This window comes from Varanus komodoensis, unplaced genomic scaffold (assembly GCF_004798865.1).
Source record: "Varanus komodoensis strain SLA01 unplaced genomic scaffold, ASM479886v1 scaffold76, whole genome shotgun sequence".
NCBI lineage: Eukaryota > Metazoa > Chordata > Lepidosauria > Squamata > Varanidae > Varanus > Varanus komodoensis.
This window is the reverse complement of record NW_025336429.1, coordinates 2,953,523-2,966,286: the sequence shown is the minus strand read 5'-3', so window position 1 is coordinate 2,966,286 and position 12,764 is coordinate 2,953,523. Positions and strand designations below refer to the sequence as shown.

At 47.3% G+C, this 12,764-nt stretch overlaps 1 protein-coding gene and 1 pseudogene across 1 annotated transcript; both read right to left on the bottom strand.

Moving 5' to 3' along the window:
- Window positions 1-359: 359 nt before the first annotated feature.
- LOC123035075 lies at window positions 360-1,622 on the bottom strand (annotated as a pseudogene).
- On the bottom strand, window positions 360-9,743 carry LOC123035107 (zinc finger protein 75D-like). The gene is made up of 6 exons (XM_044452989.1): window positions 9,691-9,743; window positions 8,635-9,235; window positions 6,943-7,069; window positions 4,747-4,823; window positions 3,655-3,781; window positions 360-1,841 (listed from the first exon to the last, which is right to left on the bottom strand). The coding sequence occupies exons 2-6, from the start codon at window positions 9,178-9,180 to the stop codon at window positions 1,627-1,629; spliced, it is 1,092 nt and encodes a 363-aa protein (XP_044308924.1). The 5' UTR covers window positions 9,181-9,235; window positions 9,691-9,743; the 3' UTR covers window positions 360-1,626.
- Between the last annotated feature and the right edge of the window lie 3,021 nt (window positions 9,744-12,764).

Sequence of the window (12,764 nt, the reverse complement as noted above, 5' to 3'; positions counted from 1 at the left end):
TGTGAATTCTTGCAGAGTTCTGGTATTCATCCTGGAAGGGGAGAGGGAGGAATCTTCCCGTAGATTTTCAAAGCTCAATTTCTCAGAGTCCATAAGTTGATGCCCCAGTATTCTGGTCTTTTCAAAAGGCAGATACCTTCCCCTTTACCTTGCATCCAAGATCATGCTATTTATCCAAGTAGGTCCATCCAATTAGAATGGCATTTGGAGAGAGAGTGAAATTTAGTGACCGACTGTCACCATGACTGGAAGTTCCCCCTCCAACCTTTTTGGTTAGATAGGACTGATGAATGTCTGAGAAAAGCTAACACTTACCCTCATTATTTGTATACTACTACCAAATCAGAAAAAGCAGTCCCTTATTTAATATTTCCTTTTATTTCTGTATCACTAAATAGCCAGAATATAAATGCAGATAATAAAATACATTATTTTGTAAATTTTCTTCATGAAAAAATTAACAGCTAATAACAATGTCACTAAAAACACTGAATGATAAAGATACCTAATACAAATTCCCCATCCTATGCCTGATTTTTTATATATATATATATATATATTGCTTTCCAGGAAATGGAGGTGTGCTGGGGACTTAGCCATGTCCTTCTTGTTGTTGGTTGAGAAGTCGCGTCCGACCCATCGCGACCCCATGGACAACACTCCTCCAGGCCTTCCTGTCCTCCACCATCCCCTGGAGTCCACTCAAGCCCACGCCAATTGCTTCAGTGACTCCATCTTATAAGCAACCAGAAGGATAAAAAATGTTTTCCTTCCCCCCGTTCTGTGATTCAGTTTTGCCAAGTAACAGGTCCCATACATGTTCACACAAGGGGCCTCCTTCCTCCCTAGGAACCTTTCAGTGATTGAGGGGCAGCTGTGAATTCATGGCCAAGATGATCCTGGCGAAAAGGAAATGGCATTTCCCCTGTGCTGTGGTCCTTTAAGCCCATTGCATCCCCAGTACTCCTTTCTACTTTCCATACATTTGTATGAGTTCTTTCTGGTGTGTGTGTTTGGATGATTGGTGTGGGATCCTATATTACTGAAGTTCTTTCCTTGCTTGATGCTTCCCCAGGGTGGGTCCTTTCATATATAGTAAGTTGCTGGCACTGACTGAAACTTGTTCCACATGTCATGTTCTTTCATGGTTTCTCTCCAATGTGGATTCTTTGATGAGTGTTAAGATGTTGACTTTGTCTGAAGGTTTTTCCACACTGTGTGCATGTATATGGTTTCTCCCCTGTATGGGTTCTCTGATGTACAGTAAGGCTACAACTTGTACTGAAGCTCTTTCCACAGTCCACACACTTATATGGTTTCTCCCCTGTGTGTGTTCTTTGATGTATAGTGAGGCTGTGCCTCTGAGTAAAGCTCTTTCCACACTCTGTACATTTATATGGCTTCTCCCCTGTGTGGGTCAATTGATGTTTATTAAGGTTTCCATTGTGAAAGAAGCTCTTTCCACATTCAATGCATGTATGTGCTTTGTCCCCTCTATGGGTCCCTTTATGTTGAAGAAAATTTTGATTCCTCTTGAAGCTTTTCCCACACTCTGTGCATTCATATAATTTTTCTTCTGTATGGGTTCTACAACGTCGATTCCATCTTGATTTACCAAATATTTTCTCACAAATTTCCCTTTTTTTCTTTGTAATCTTGTAGGATTGAGCATTCATAGATTTCATGATGCTGAAAAGGAGAAGATTTCTTCTCTCCATTGTTTGACTGGTTTCCCTCCTTTCTTTCTGATCCCCCAAACTTTTTTCCTGCTTCATGGTTGTGCATTTGTGACGACACCAGGGCTGGCTCCTTAGAATTCTCATTTTTCTGCCCATCACTCACTTGTGGGGAGAAAGCAAAAGAAAAACCTCATTAGGAACTGAAGCAGGAAACCAATGTTCTTGCAAGTAATGCCAATTAGCTACTTTTCTTATTTTAATAACTGCAGGATTTATTCTCATTTCTCTCTGTATGGACAAACTGAAACCTAGGTTAACTTGTGAGTATGTTATCATCTCCAACAATAATGCCATTTGCTTTCTGATCTATTTCCCACTGCATTAATTGTGCACAAAAGGGAGTAGTTACCATAATGGTATCAGTGTTCATTTATTTATTTCTTCTTTGATTTATATCCCGCCTTTTTCCTACAAAGGGCTCAAGGCAGCTTACATCTCCTCCTCCATCTTATCCCCACAACAACAACCCTGTGAGGTAGGTTGGGCGGAGAGTCTGTGACTGGCCCAAGGTCACCCAGTTGGCTCCATGGCTGAGCGGGGACTAGAACCCAGATCCTCTGAGTCCCAGTCCCATGCTCTTAACCACTGCACCACACTGGCTCTCATACAACTGTATGCTGAGTGTAGAAAAAAGGAGACTGAACTTGAGCAAGTGACCGAAAGGAGGACATGCTCACTGCTCTTTGCCACCTAATGAAGTGGCCATAGCCATACAAAGATATGCCTGAACACAGAAGTGGCGCTGGCCCAGCAAGGCCACCAAGAGGCTGCTGTGCGATTTTATACTGTGAGGGGAATTCTTCACCACTGAATACTCTACAGGACATGGGGAGAGAACCCCTATCTGGGGGCCACATCCAGTCCCCTGGAATTTCCTAGATGGCTATGCCCCCTTTCCTGTCTTTTGTGCAGGCTTCTCCCCCTTTTAAAAGGTCAAATCACCTCTTTTAAGGGCTTGCTACTCATGCTAAAAGTGGTGGGTGAAGCCCCATTGGTGAGGGAGTTCAGGGAGAGCCTAGACATGCACATAGTAGGCATGTCGAGAGTGGGGCTGGCTGGAGCCGGGGGGTCAGACTAGATGGCCCAGGAGGCCCCTTCCGCCTTGCTCTGTTTCTCTTATGCTGGTATTTTGGCCCTGCCCTTTTGCCCCCTGCCCAGCTTCTCCCAAACAGGATTTGGCCTTTGGACTGAAAGAGGGTCTTCCCACCTGCAACAGGGCACGGGCGTCCACTGCAGGTGCTGCTCCCACGACCAGGGAGCCGATTCTCCCTGTCCAGTTCTGTTCGATCCACAACAGGCACGTGCTCCAAAAGAGGCAAGGGCCACGTCCTGGAGCAGCGGATGCAACTCAGGATGGGTCGCAACCAGGCTCCGAAGCCAAGGAAAGGCTGCAGAATACGCGCCAGTCGGACTGCAGAGCAAGCTGCGTGAACTCACAGCATCGCAGAGACGTGCGGTAAGGGGTGGGGCTCAGGATCAGCTGAGTGAGTGCTCTGCTAGAGGGGTCCCAGATCGCCCTCATCTCCCGGTCTTGCAAACAGCACACCAGTGATGCTAAAAGAGCCCCAGCTGGACACACCCGTCCCAGCGCCTCATCCTGCGGCATCAGGTATCCCAAGTGATCTGCCCAGCCTTTGAGACAGGACCCTCCTGCCTAGGCCTTTCTCACAAGGGGCTACTTTGCCAGTGTATTGTAGGGACAAATATATCTTTGGTCATGCTGCAATATGGAAGGAGAGCTTCAGAACCAGACCGGTTTCTCTGAGATAATATCATTTCACATGAAGAGAATGACTGACTGAATAACCTATGATGCACTCCATGCAATCTCTGAAGCACTTTGGTGCATGCAAAATAAAGATGGCGACAGGCCCTGTTCCCAGGATCTATCAGCCTGGCCCAGTGAGACCCTTACCAAGAGATGCCAGATTCCTATAATTCTCCTCCATGACTTCCTGGTACAACGCTCCCTGGTCTGGATCCAGCAGAGCCCACTCCTCCTTGGAGAAATGCACAGCCACCTCCTCAAAAGTCACTGGGTCCTGGAGGAGGAAAGAGAAAATCAATCGTTTCTCCTGGAAGCAAATGTAGTAGTGCAACAAGACAGTAACATGGTGAGGTAGCTGCAAGTTCTCCAGCAGGATCCAACGCTAGACCAGCAGTTCTGAAATTAAAGTCCATGTGAAGAACTATTGGAAAAGGGGCAGAAAATGTAATTGCCATTATTCAATTGCCTCGATGCAATCTAGGTCACAACCAACCCTCAAATTCATTTTACATTCCCTTCACCAAAAGGGATATTGTAGAATAGGAAAAAGTACAAAAAAAGTAGAACCAAAATTATTAAGTACGAAGAAAGTGGACAGGGAAAGGTTTTCACTCCCACACAGTACGAGAGCCCAAGCGAACAAGTCAGGGCAGAGAAGCGCAGCTCTTTGCCCAGCTTCAGCAGAGACACAAAAGGGAAATGGAGGCAACCCTTTGGGGTGGCACCTGCAACTCTTGCGAGAAATTCCAAATGCCCTCAGAAGGAGCATAACATATAGTAAAATGCTTGCTCAGCACCAGATCGGGGTGATGTCTGTCAGGCGAGACTGCATCAAGATGGAGCCAGCAACAAAGAAGAGCTGTTTATCAGGATGGTGGAACCCCCCACCCCCCGCTTCTGCCCCAGACCAGTTTATTTTCCAATGGGCTGGAATAAAACTTCTGTATTCCAGTATCTGGAGGCACAGTCCCCTCTTTATCACTGATTTGTACTGGATACTTTCCAGTTTGGAGCAGGAGGGTTTACCTCATCATTAAAAGAAGCTAGATAAATTCACAGGGCCAAAGCTACCAGCAATTCCCAGCTGGAATTAATACCTCCAGGATCAAAACTGCATGTTAAGGACAAAAGCATTGCTGATTAAGAACAGCTGTTGGTTTCATTCTGTGGGGCTCTTCTTTTCAGGACCAGGAGAGAGCCCCCCCCCCCCAAAAAAAGCCTAAAATATACTTCTCGTACCTGATCTGGCCATACAGCAATCCCTTCTGGTCCTACAGCAGAAGCCACTGAAGAAAATCCAAGCTTCCTTCTTTCACCTGTGCAGAAAACAGAGCAGGTGCATAGTTGCATTATCCTTGATAAACAGTGGGCATCCTTGTTCCTGGATTGCAATTCATCTTCAGTTATTGCCAACAGGAAACTTAGAAAATAAGGATGCAATGCTGTGCATCTCTGAACAAAAAACTCCTAAGGCTCTGGTATCCTTCAGCCATCAAGGCTGGCTAGGGCAGGCTGGGAGTTACCAGACTTACTTCTCTTTAAACCTGCATAGGATTACAACCTTGCACACACACAGAGTCAGAGTATATTCAAATAGTATCAAAAGTTCCTAATCATATTGTAAAATTATGTTTCAAACATGTTAAGCAAATTCCTCATTTTAATTCATTTACACAATGCAGAAATGAGGACAGGCCTAGATAGGTCCCTGGGGGTTCCCTAGCAGCCCCGAAGGCCTCTTTCGTTATCTTCAATCAATGACTGGAGTTGCAAGAACATTTAAAGACCATGACTATTTAAATACCCTGCAGAACTATTCCTTTTGCTGAGCTGTTTGTGCAACTGAACTTGTTATATTTTGAACATACATGCAGAGTAATTTTTTGCATTTTCTCCAATCCTTGTGAAATATAGCATTTATTTGCAAATTAATTTATTAGTCAGCTTTCCCCCATGCCACAAAACCTATTCACATACAAGCCATATAAAATGGCACCATAATAAACACAAGACTATACTATTTGAGCTTTTTCCTGCTAGAAGAATGAAGTGTACCATTGATCGATCTGGTCCTGCTTACTTGTGAGGAAACATTCAGCTGAGTGGGGTAGTGCAAACTGGTGATCTGCACCAGCAGTGGGCTGGAATGGATGGCCTTCTTGGCCCCTTCCAACTCTCCCGTTCTGCATTGCTCATGCCAATGTCTCAGAATGACATGCAGAGGTTTGTCCTGCTTGCTTCTGGGGAAGCTTAAAATCAATGGGAATAGCATTTGTCCCCATCAGTTTCCTCCTGTCCCACCCACAGCTGGAATGCAGCCCCTGAAACCATTGCCAGGCTAGAAGTTGGCTGTTTCTGTGAAAAAGGTCTCCCTTCCCTGAGTCAGATGCAGAGGGAACCTGAACCAAATAATCAGACGACCCAAAACCAAGAGGAGTAGCTAACATTAGTCATTAGTTCAAAAATGGAAAACTTTTGCTCCAATAAAAACTTTGCAGCAACCAACGCAATGAAATTTAACTGAGACAAAGGCACAGTTCTGCATTCAGGCAAAAGCAAAATTGGAGAATGGTCTGATATTTGTAGGTAAGAAAGGGACCGTGAGATGGTAGCTGACTGTGAACTGAACCTGAGTGAGTTGGCAGCAGAAAAAGCTAATGCATTTTTGCATTGCATTAGAACCAGAAAGGAAGCAACAGTTTCACTTTGGACAGAACTCATCTGGAACTAAGTCCAGTTCTCAGTGACACATTTTAAGGTGAATAGCGAAAAACTGGAATAGGTTCAGAAGACAAGGAAAATCAGCATTATTGAAAACAAGTTACAGGAAAGAAAGGTTGAAGAAACTGGAGGTGTTTGTTTAGCCAGGAAACAAGAGGAAAAATTTGACTGCAATCTTCCAATACCTGAAAGACTGCCGCACTGAACAAAGTCTTGTTCAGTTCTCAGCTGGCCAAAAGGGTAGGACATAACCTATCAGACTTCAGTTATAGGAGGGGAGATTTAGACTGAACATTAGGAGAAACTTTTTGACAGTATGATCATCTGAACAATAGAACCAATTTGCTGGAGTGGAACACCCAAAGGCTAGTGACCTGTTACAGGTGCTCTAAGGTGGACTTTCCACCATGGAGCGGGGCATGGATTAGATCACCTTCAAGCCCCCTTCCTCCCATGTAATTCTATCCTTCTAGCATCCTGAAACCAGCTTGGAGTGAACAGAGATTCGGTGGGGGGAAGGGATGTCTCCACATTACTTCTGTCCCCAGTTCGAAATGCTGATTTTAGATTCATTAAACAGATGGCTCAAAACCCTATTTCACACGTTAGAGAGGCTACAGAGAAGTGCCTCCTCCCCATATGGGCTTGACTTCAGGCACACGCAAGTGAGGGAGGCAAAGTCGGAAGTTGAACGGAGACCTTACTTGTCCTTACCCAGTGCGCTGGCACCTCCATCAGCCTCCTGCACAATCTGCCTGACCTGTGTCTTCCACCTGGTGTCCGATGGAGCTTTCTCTGCATGAGGGAATTCAGCAACCGCTCTGCCTAACATGCCCTTCACCTGAAAGAGGAGCAAGGAGCAGGGAGCAAACCCAGGCAGGGAGAGGGCGAATGAGGAAACAAAAAGAACGGTGCAGGCCAGGGCAGCGCTTTCTCTCACCTCAGGCTTCTTTCTAAACTTGTCCTGCCTTCCAGTTCCCACCACTGACTAGCAGCCCTGTCTCTGGCATATTAACCAGAAAGAGCCATTAGGACTAAAACACTTAACAGCCCTGCCTAACCAGAGGGCCAGTGTGGTGCAGTGGTTAAGAGCACGGGACTGGGACTCAAAACAATCTGGGTTCTAGTCCCGCTCAGCCATGGAGCCAACTGGGCCAGTCACAGACTCTCAGCCCAACCTACCTCACAGGGTTGTTGTTGTGGGGATAAGATGGAAGAGAATGATGTAAGCTGCCTTGAGCCCTTTGTAGGAAATAGGCAGGATATAAATCAAATAAATAAATAAACCAGCCAGGAAAGAGAGCACAGAACATTATCCATGTCTTGTTCACCTTCTGCTCAGATTAGCATAATATGCTATATATAAGAGGCTGCCCTTGAATATACTTCAAGGGCAGCCTCTTATGCATTCTGAGCAAATTACACCAGCTGCTTTCATTCATGTCCCAGCCCAGCTGCTGGATTTTAAATGACTGAGAAGCTCATGGCCCTCCAGTTGTTGAGGGTCCTTCCATCAGCCCAGGCCAGAAACACCACTGGAATGCAGCAGGCCAACATTTTTTTATAATGCTCTACTTCTTATGTAAAGTACTTATGCTTAGTACTCCACCCTGATATTCGGATGAAAAGTAATTTGGTTGCTTATTATAGTGTGCGTAGTATATTATTGCATGTAACATAGTATATATTTTTGTTATTTTCATTTTTCTACAAGAAACCTAAGGTAACTTAAAATATTGGTTATATCCATTTGTAGATTACCCAAAATTGAAAGTATCCTCAATCCATTGTGTTGTCAAAGGTGGCTGCTTGTCCTTCCCAGGTTGTGATTCTCATCTTTCAGCTGTCAAATAGGTGTGGTGGGTCCATTTATTGTGTTAAATAACTACCAGTGTCTTGTGGAACTTAAGAACAGGTGTGCCCATAAAGAACTTTTTTGCACAAAATTTATCCAGATTATTCCCTCTCCAACTAAAGCAGCAGCTTGCATTTCTGTCCTCCTCCCTCTCCATTTTATCCTCACACCAGGTTGGAAAATAGGATGGACTGAGAGTGTGTGAGTAGCCAAAACTAAATGAATGAGGCAGGACTGGGAGAGAAGCCGCTCTAGCCAGAATTTCAAAGATATTTTCCGCCTCTTGGGAACATCCATTAGTAGCAGAGCAATTTTGTGGGGGGTGAAACAGATGGCCCTCCACTGATGGTTTTACAAGTGGGAGAGCTTATTGCTTGCACATTTGCAGTTACTTCTGAGGGTCTTCTGATACCATATGGAAGAACCTACCCTACATTTAGAACCTGGAGCCCAGAGGCTTGGAACTCCCCTGTTGGATAATTTCTAGCATACAACAGGACAGCCAGACACATTTCCTGCCTTTTCAGACTGCCAGGAAGAAATGCTCTCACCTGCAGTTCCTCTTCCCACTTCTTGTCCTCTGCCTGGCTCAGGAGGAAGCCTTCGGCCAGGGCCACCGCCTGTGATGTGGTCTCCGCATCACACTCCCTTATCCAGCTCTCCATTTCCAGGGGCAGCAGAGTCAGGAACCACTCCAGGATCACCAGATCCACCATTTGAGTCTTGGTGTGTCTTTCTGGCTTTAGCCACCTATGGCAGAGGTTGTACAGCTGGCTACAAACTGCTCGGGGTCCCTTGGCTTCTTGGTAGCGGAGCCCCCTGAAGTTCTGGTAGTGCACATCTGAGCTGCCAGTGTCTGTGTCCAAGCTCTTCTGCACTTCCCAGAATGCCCCACTGCCCCCAACCCCAGAGGCACCCAGGCCTCTCCTTCCTGCTTCAGGACCAGATGAGATTTTTCCTTCCATCTCCGGACCAGCTATGACCCTAGCAGGGCTGAAGGGCTCTCTGTGCCCTGCTGCCAGTTCCTCTCCTAAGTTGGCTGGGATGGCAAGGGGTGAAGCACAGCAAGCAAAGTGCGCCAGCCTTTCTGTCTGCATCTATCCTGCTTCTGAGAAGTGCCAGGGACCCCTCAGTCCAAGAGTGAGGTTTTTCCTGTAAACAAGAGGGAAAACAGACCAAGTCTCAGGGGAACACACGGACTGGAAACAGCACCTGTGGGAGCCCCCACCTCCTCCACCCACCCACCTCCTCATCCCACCACCGCCTTCTGCCAGCTCCTCTCTCCTTGCCCTCCCTCTTCGACACGTGCAGAGTCCCGTGAAAAGGGCTTCAGTCCACTCAAGAGGAGAAAACCGGCCTTGAATAATGGAGTGCCATCATAATAATGGGGTAATGGGGTAACCTTAAAATAACTTCTCGTAGGGCTGGCCCAGGCGGGGAAGGCTGTGGGCTGCAAGGGGGTGCTAGGGAGGGCCTCACCCAGCACGGCCCACCGGCCTTTCCTGCTGCACCCCTCGCGTGGGGGGGGGGGGGGCCCCCCCCCCCCCCCCTTGGCCGGCACCCTGCCCTTTCCCCGCTAGGCCGCGGCCGGGCTCGGGGCTCCTCACCTCCCGGCGCGGCTCCTCGTCTCAGCCCGCGCTCGCCCTCGCGCCCCAGCCGCGTATCCCGGGCAACGCCCGGAGCCGCCCCTCCCACCCTCGCTCCAGAGCCGACGCCGGAAGGGCACGTTTCCGCGCGCCCCTCGGAGCCCTTCTGGGACTGGACGCTCCCTCACTTTAACCCTGGAGGGGCCGGAGTGCCGCAGAGCGCGCTGGTCTTTAGAAAGCCGATGAGGACGAGGCATTTTATTAATTAATTAATTAATTAATTAAAACATGTCTATGCCGCTCCATTCGCCGAAGCCTCGGGGCGGCTCACAACATGAAGAAAAATACAGTAATAACAATATAAAAATAACAATATAAAATAAATAACAATATAAAAGAAGTCGCCCTGGCCAGATAAAATAAGCAAATACTGTTAACAATTAAAATGACGCTTAAATAAAAAGGTCTTTGCCTGGCGCCGAAAAACAAGTAACGACGGCGCCAGGCGGACCTCTCTGGGGAGCGCATTCCATAGATTGGGCGCCACCCCAGAGAAGGCCCTCCTCCGAGTCCCCAGCCTCCTGATTTCCTTCACGGAGGGTTCCCGGAGAAGGGCCTCTCCCGCAGATTTCAAGGGGCGGCTGGGCATATATGGATGTAAGCGCTCCTTCAGGTAACCAGGCCCCAAGCCGTTTAGGGCATGACTTGGGGGCTCAGGCGCGCCGGCCTTTTCTGCGGCCTTCCCTTTCTTGGGTGCGTGTGCCACCGCCCCGATTTCTCTCCTGCCGAGTACCTGTGATCATTGTCATTACGGGAATGAAGAGGCTGCAGTGCTTTGCAACCAGGGAAGACCTCGGGAAGGCCTAAAAGCATCCAGGCGGGGTAAATGAGCATAACATAAGACGAGCCCTGCTGGATCGGACCCGAGCTCCATCCAGTGCAGCTGCCCGCAGGATCTCTCCAGCAGGACGGGTGCAGGACCTCCATCTGCCCAGACCCTCAGCAAGTGGTGTGTGCAGGCAGGCCGCCTCTGGGGAAGGAGGGAGCACGTGGCCAGCAGGGCTAGTAGCCACGGAGGGCCTCCTCCTCCGTGAGTTTGTCCAGTTTCCTTTTCCTTCATCCAGGCTGCCTTAAACGTCTCACCCATCAGCTTTGTTAGCACGATAGCAGCCATGAGAATGAATAAACCGATTTGGTAGGGAAGACCTCTTTCGCCCTGAACCTCAGCAATGTATTGAAAGATCACTCGGGTACCCTCTGCAGAGAAACCCATATATACAACAGTGCTGTTGGATAGAAGCCGGGCCAACTACACGCTTCCAGAGCATATGCAGAGTGTTTCATAGGCTCTGAGTTGCATGGGCCCAGCAGCTGGGCAGACTATAACGAAATAAAGGGAACACAGTCAAAAGAATGCAAGAGAGGAATATAACAGTCAGGAGTCATTGCCGGTCTTGACTACCAGTTTGAATGTAAATTAGTTAGGCCAGGTTGCTGCTGCTAGCAGATTAGCAGCACAAAAGCTCCAACACGGTTAACTTTACAACTGAATGTAGTAGCTGCCTCAGCTGAGCCGAAGTTCCTGTCTCTTAAAATAACAATGCCAAACAGAGAAAGGGATGGGGGCATTTGTATAACACAAAAGCACTTACAAGCAACCTTTTTTTATCTGATTTATCTGAATTTCCCAATATCTGACACCGCAAAAATAATAATGGAATGCTGGAATCAGTCACACCTCTATGAAGAAATTGTTCCAAAATGTCCCATATTGCCACACAGATTATCCTGGATACTTGAAGAAGAGGCTTCAAGGACCTGGTTCATCCGAAAAGCTAGTCTGGGTCATGGAGCGAGTGAGAAGTTTTGACATCTTGCCAGTTTGCTGCTTCTGCTTTGTAACAACCCGGGTGTCCTGAGCCGGACACTTCCCTTCTTGCCCTGCTCTTCAAAACACTGGACAGTCCGTCACATTGCAGTGCTTTTTTGACATTCCACAGCTCACCAGACAATGCAATTCCAAAAGTTCCTTAGCAAGCTGAACCATAGCCTCTGCTCATGTAAAGAGTGTGTGAGTGTTGAACCCAAACTAGAAACTTCTCAGTCCTTCCCTTTCATTCACACTGCAGGCTGCACTCTCTGGGTGACTCTCACTGGTGGGGAGCCCGCTGGTGAGACCTCCACAAGTCTTTTAACTGGGCAGCTTGTCTCCTCACAGGGTCGGGGACTGGCAAGGCAATGGCTCTCCCTCTTCTCCTGAGTCTCCTCCCATCTCTTCCAAAATATGTCAGTTTTAGACCCCTGGAACTACACAGGGGTCAGGTTTTTCTAACCCTGACCCTCATCTGAAGCTGGACCCCAACTGTAACACGCAGGTATAAACACATACATTCAGACAACATCCCAGAAAAAAAGCAGCCAAGATATTCCTGCAAACCACACACTGTTCTTGCTACATTTTTCAGTCCAATGGACATGCACAGGGACCCAGGGTAACCCTAACCTGAAGTTTAACCCCACCCCTAAAACCACGGCAGAATCTTTGCACATTCAGACAAAACACACACAGGGAGTAGCCAAGACATTCTTGTTGACTTTGTCAGAATCCCGAAATCTCAATTTGTGAGAGGAAATAAAACTCGGGGTCGTGGGAAAGATCAATCGTTATGAACCTCCGCGTCTTTATTGTCTATCCCTGGTCAGACTCACGATAAGGCATTACCGGGCAGGGAGAGGTAAACTCGCTGCAAAGTTTTAATCTAACTACCGGCAATTTTTAAACTCTCTCAGCCACGTACACCTGTACACAGCCATTAAGGACAGAATACAAGTATTACAATAAAGTTAGGTGGTCAGCATATGCAGAAAAGATACAGGAATGTCAGTCAATCATACAGACAATAAGATTACACTATCTCACAAGGCAATTTTGACGTATTGGTGAAGTAACTTCCAGAGGCGTAGATCCATCTCTGGGTCTACTTAGACATGTAAATTTGGGCTATCGTAAGCTTTTGTACTACATTCAGGAAGTCCAAGACCCTGAGTAAAGTATGACAAATAGCTACTTCCTGACAAGGGGTAAATTCCAAAAG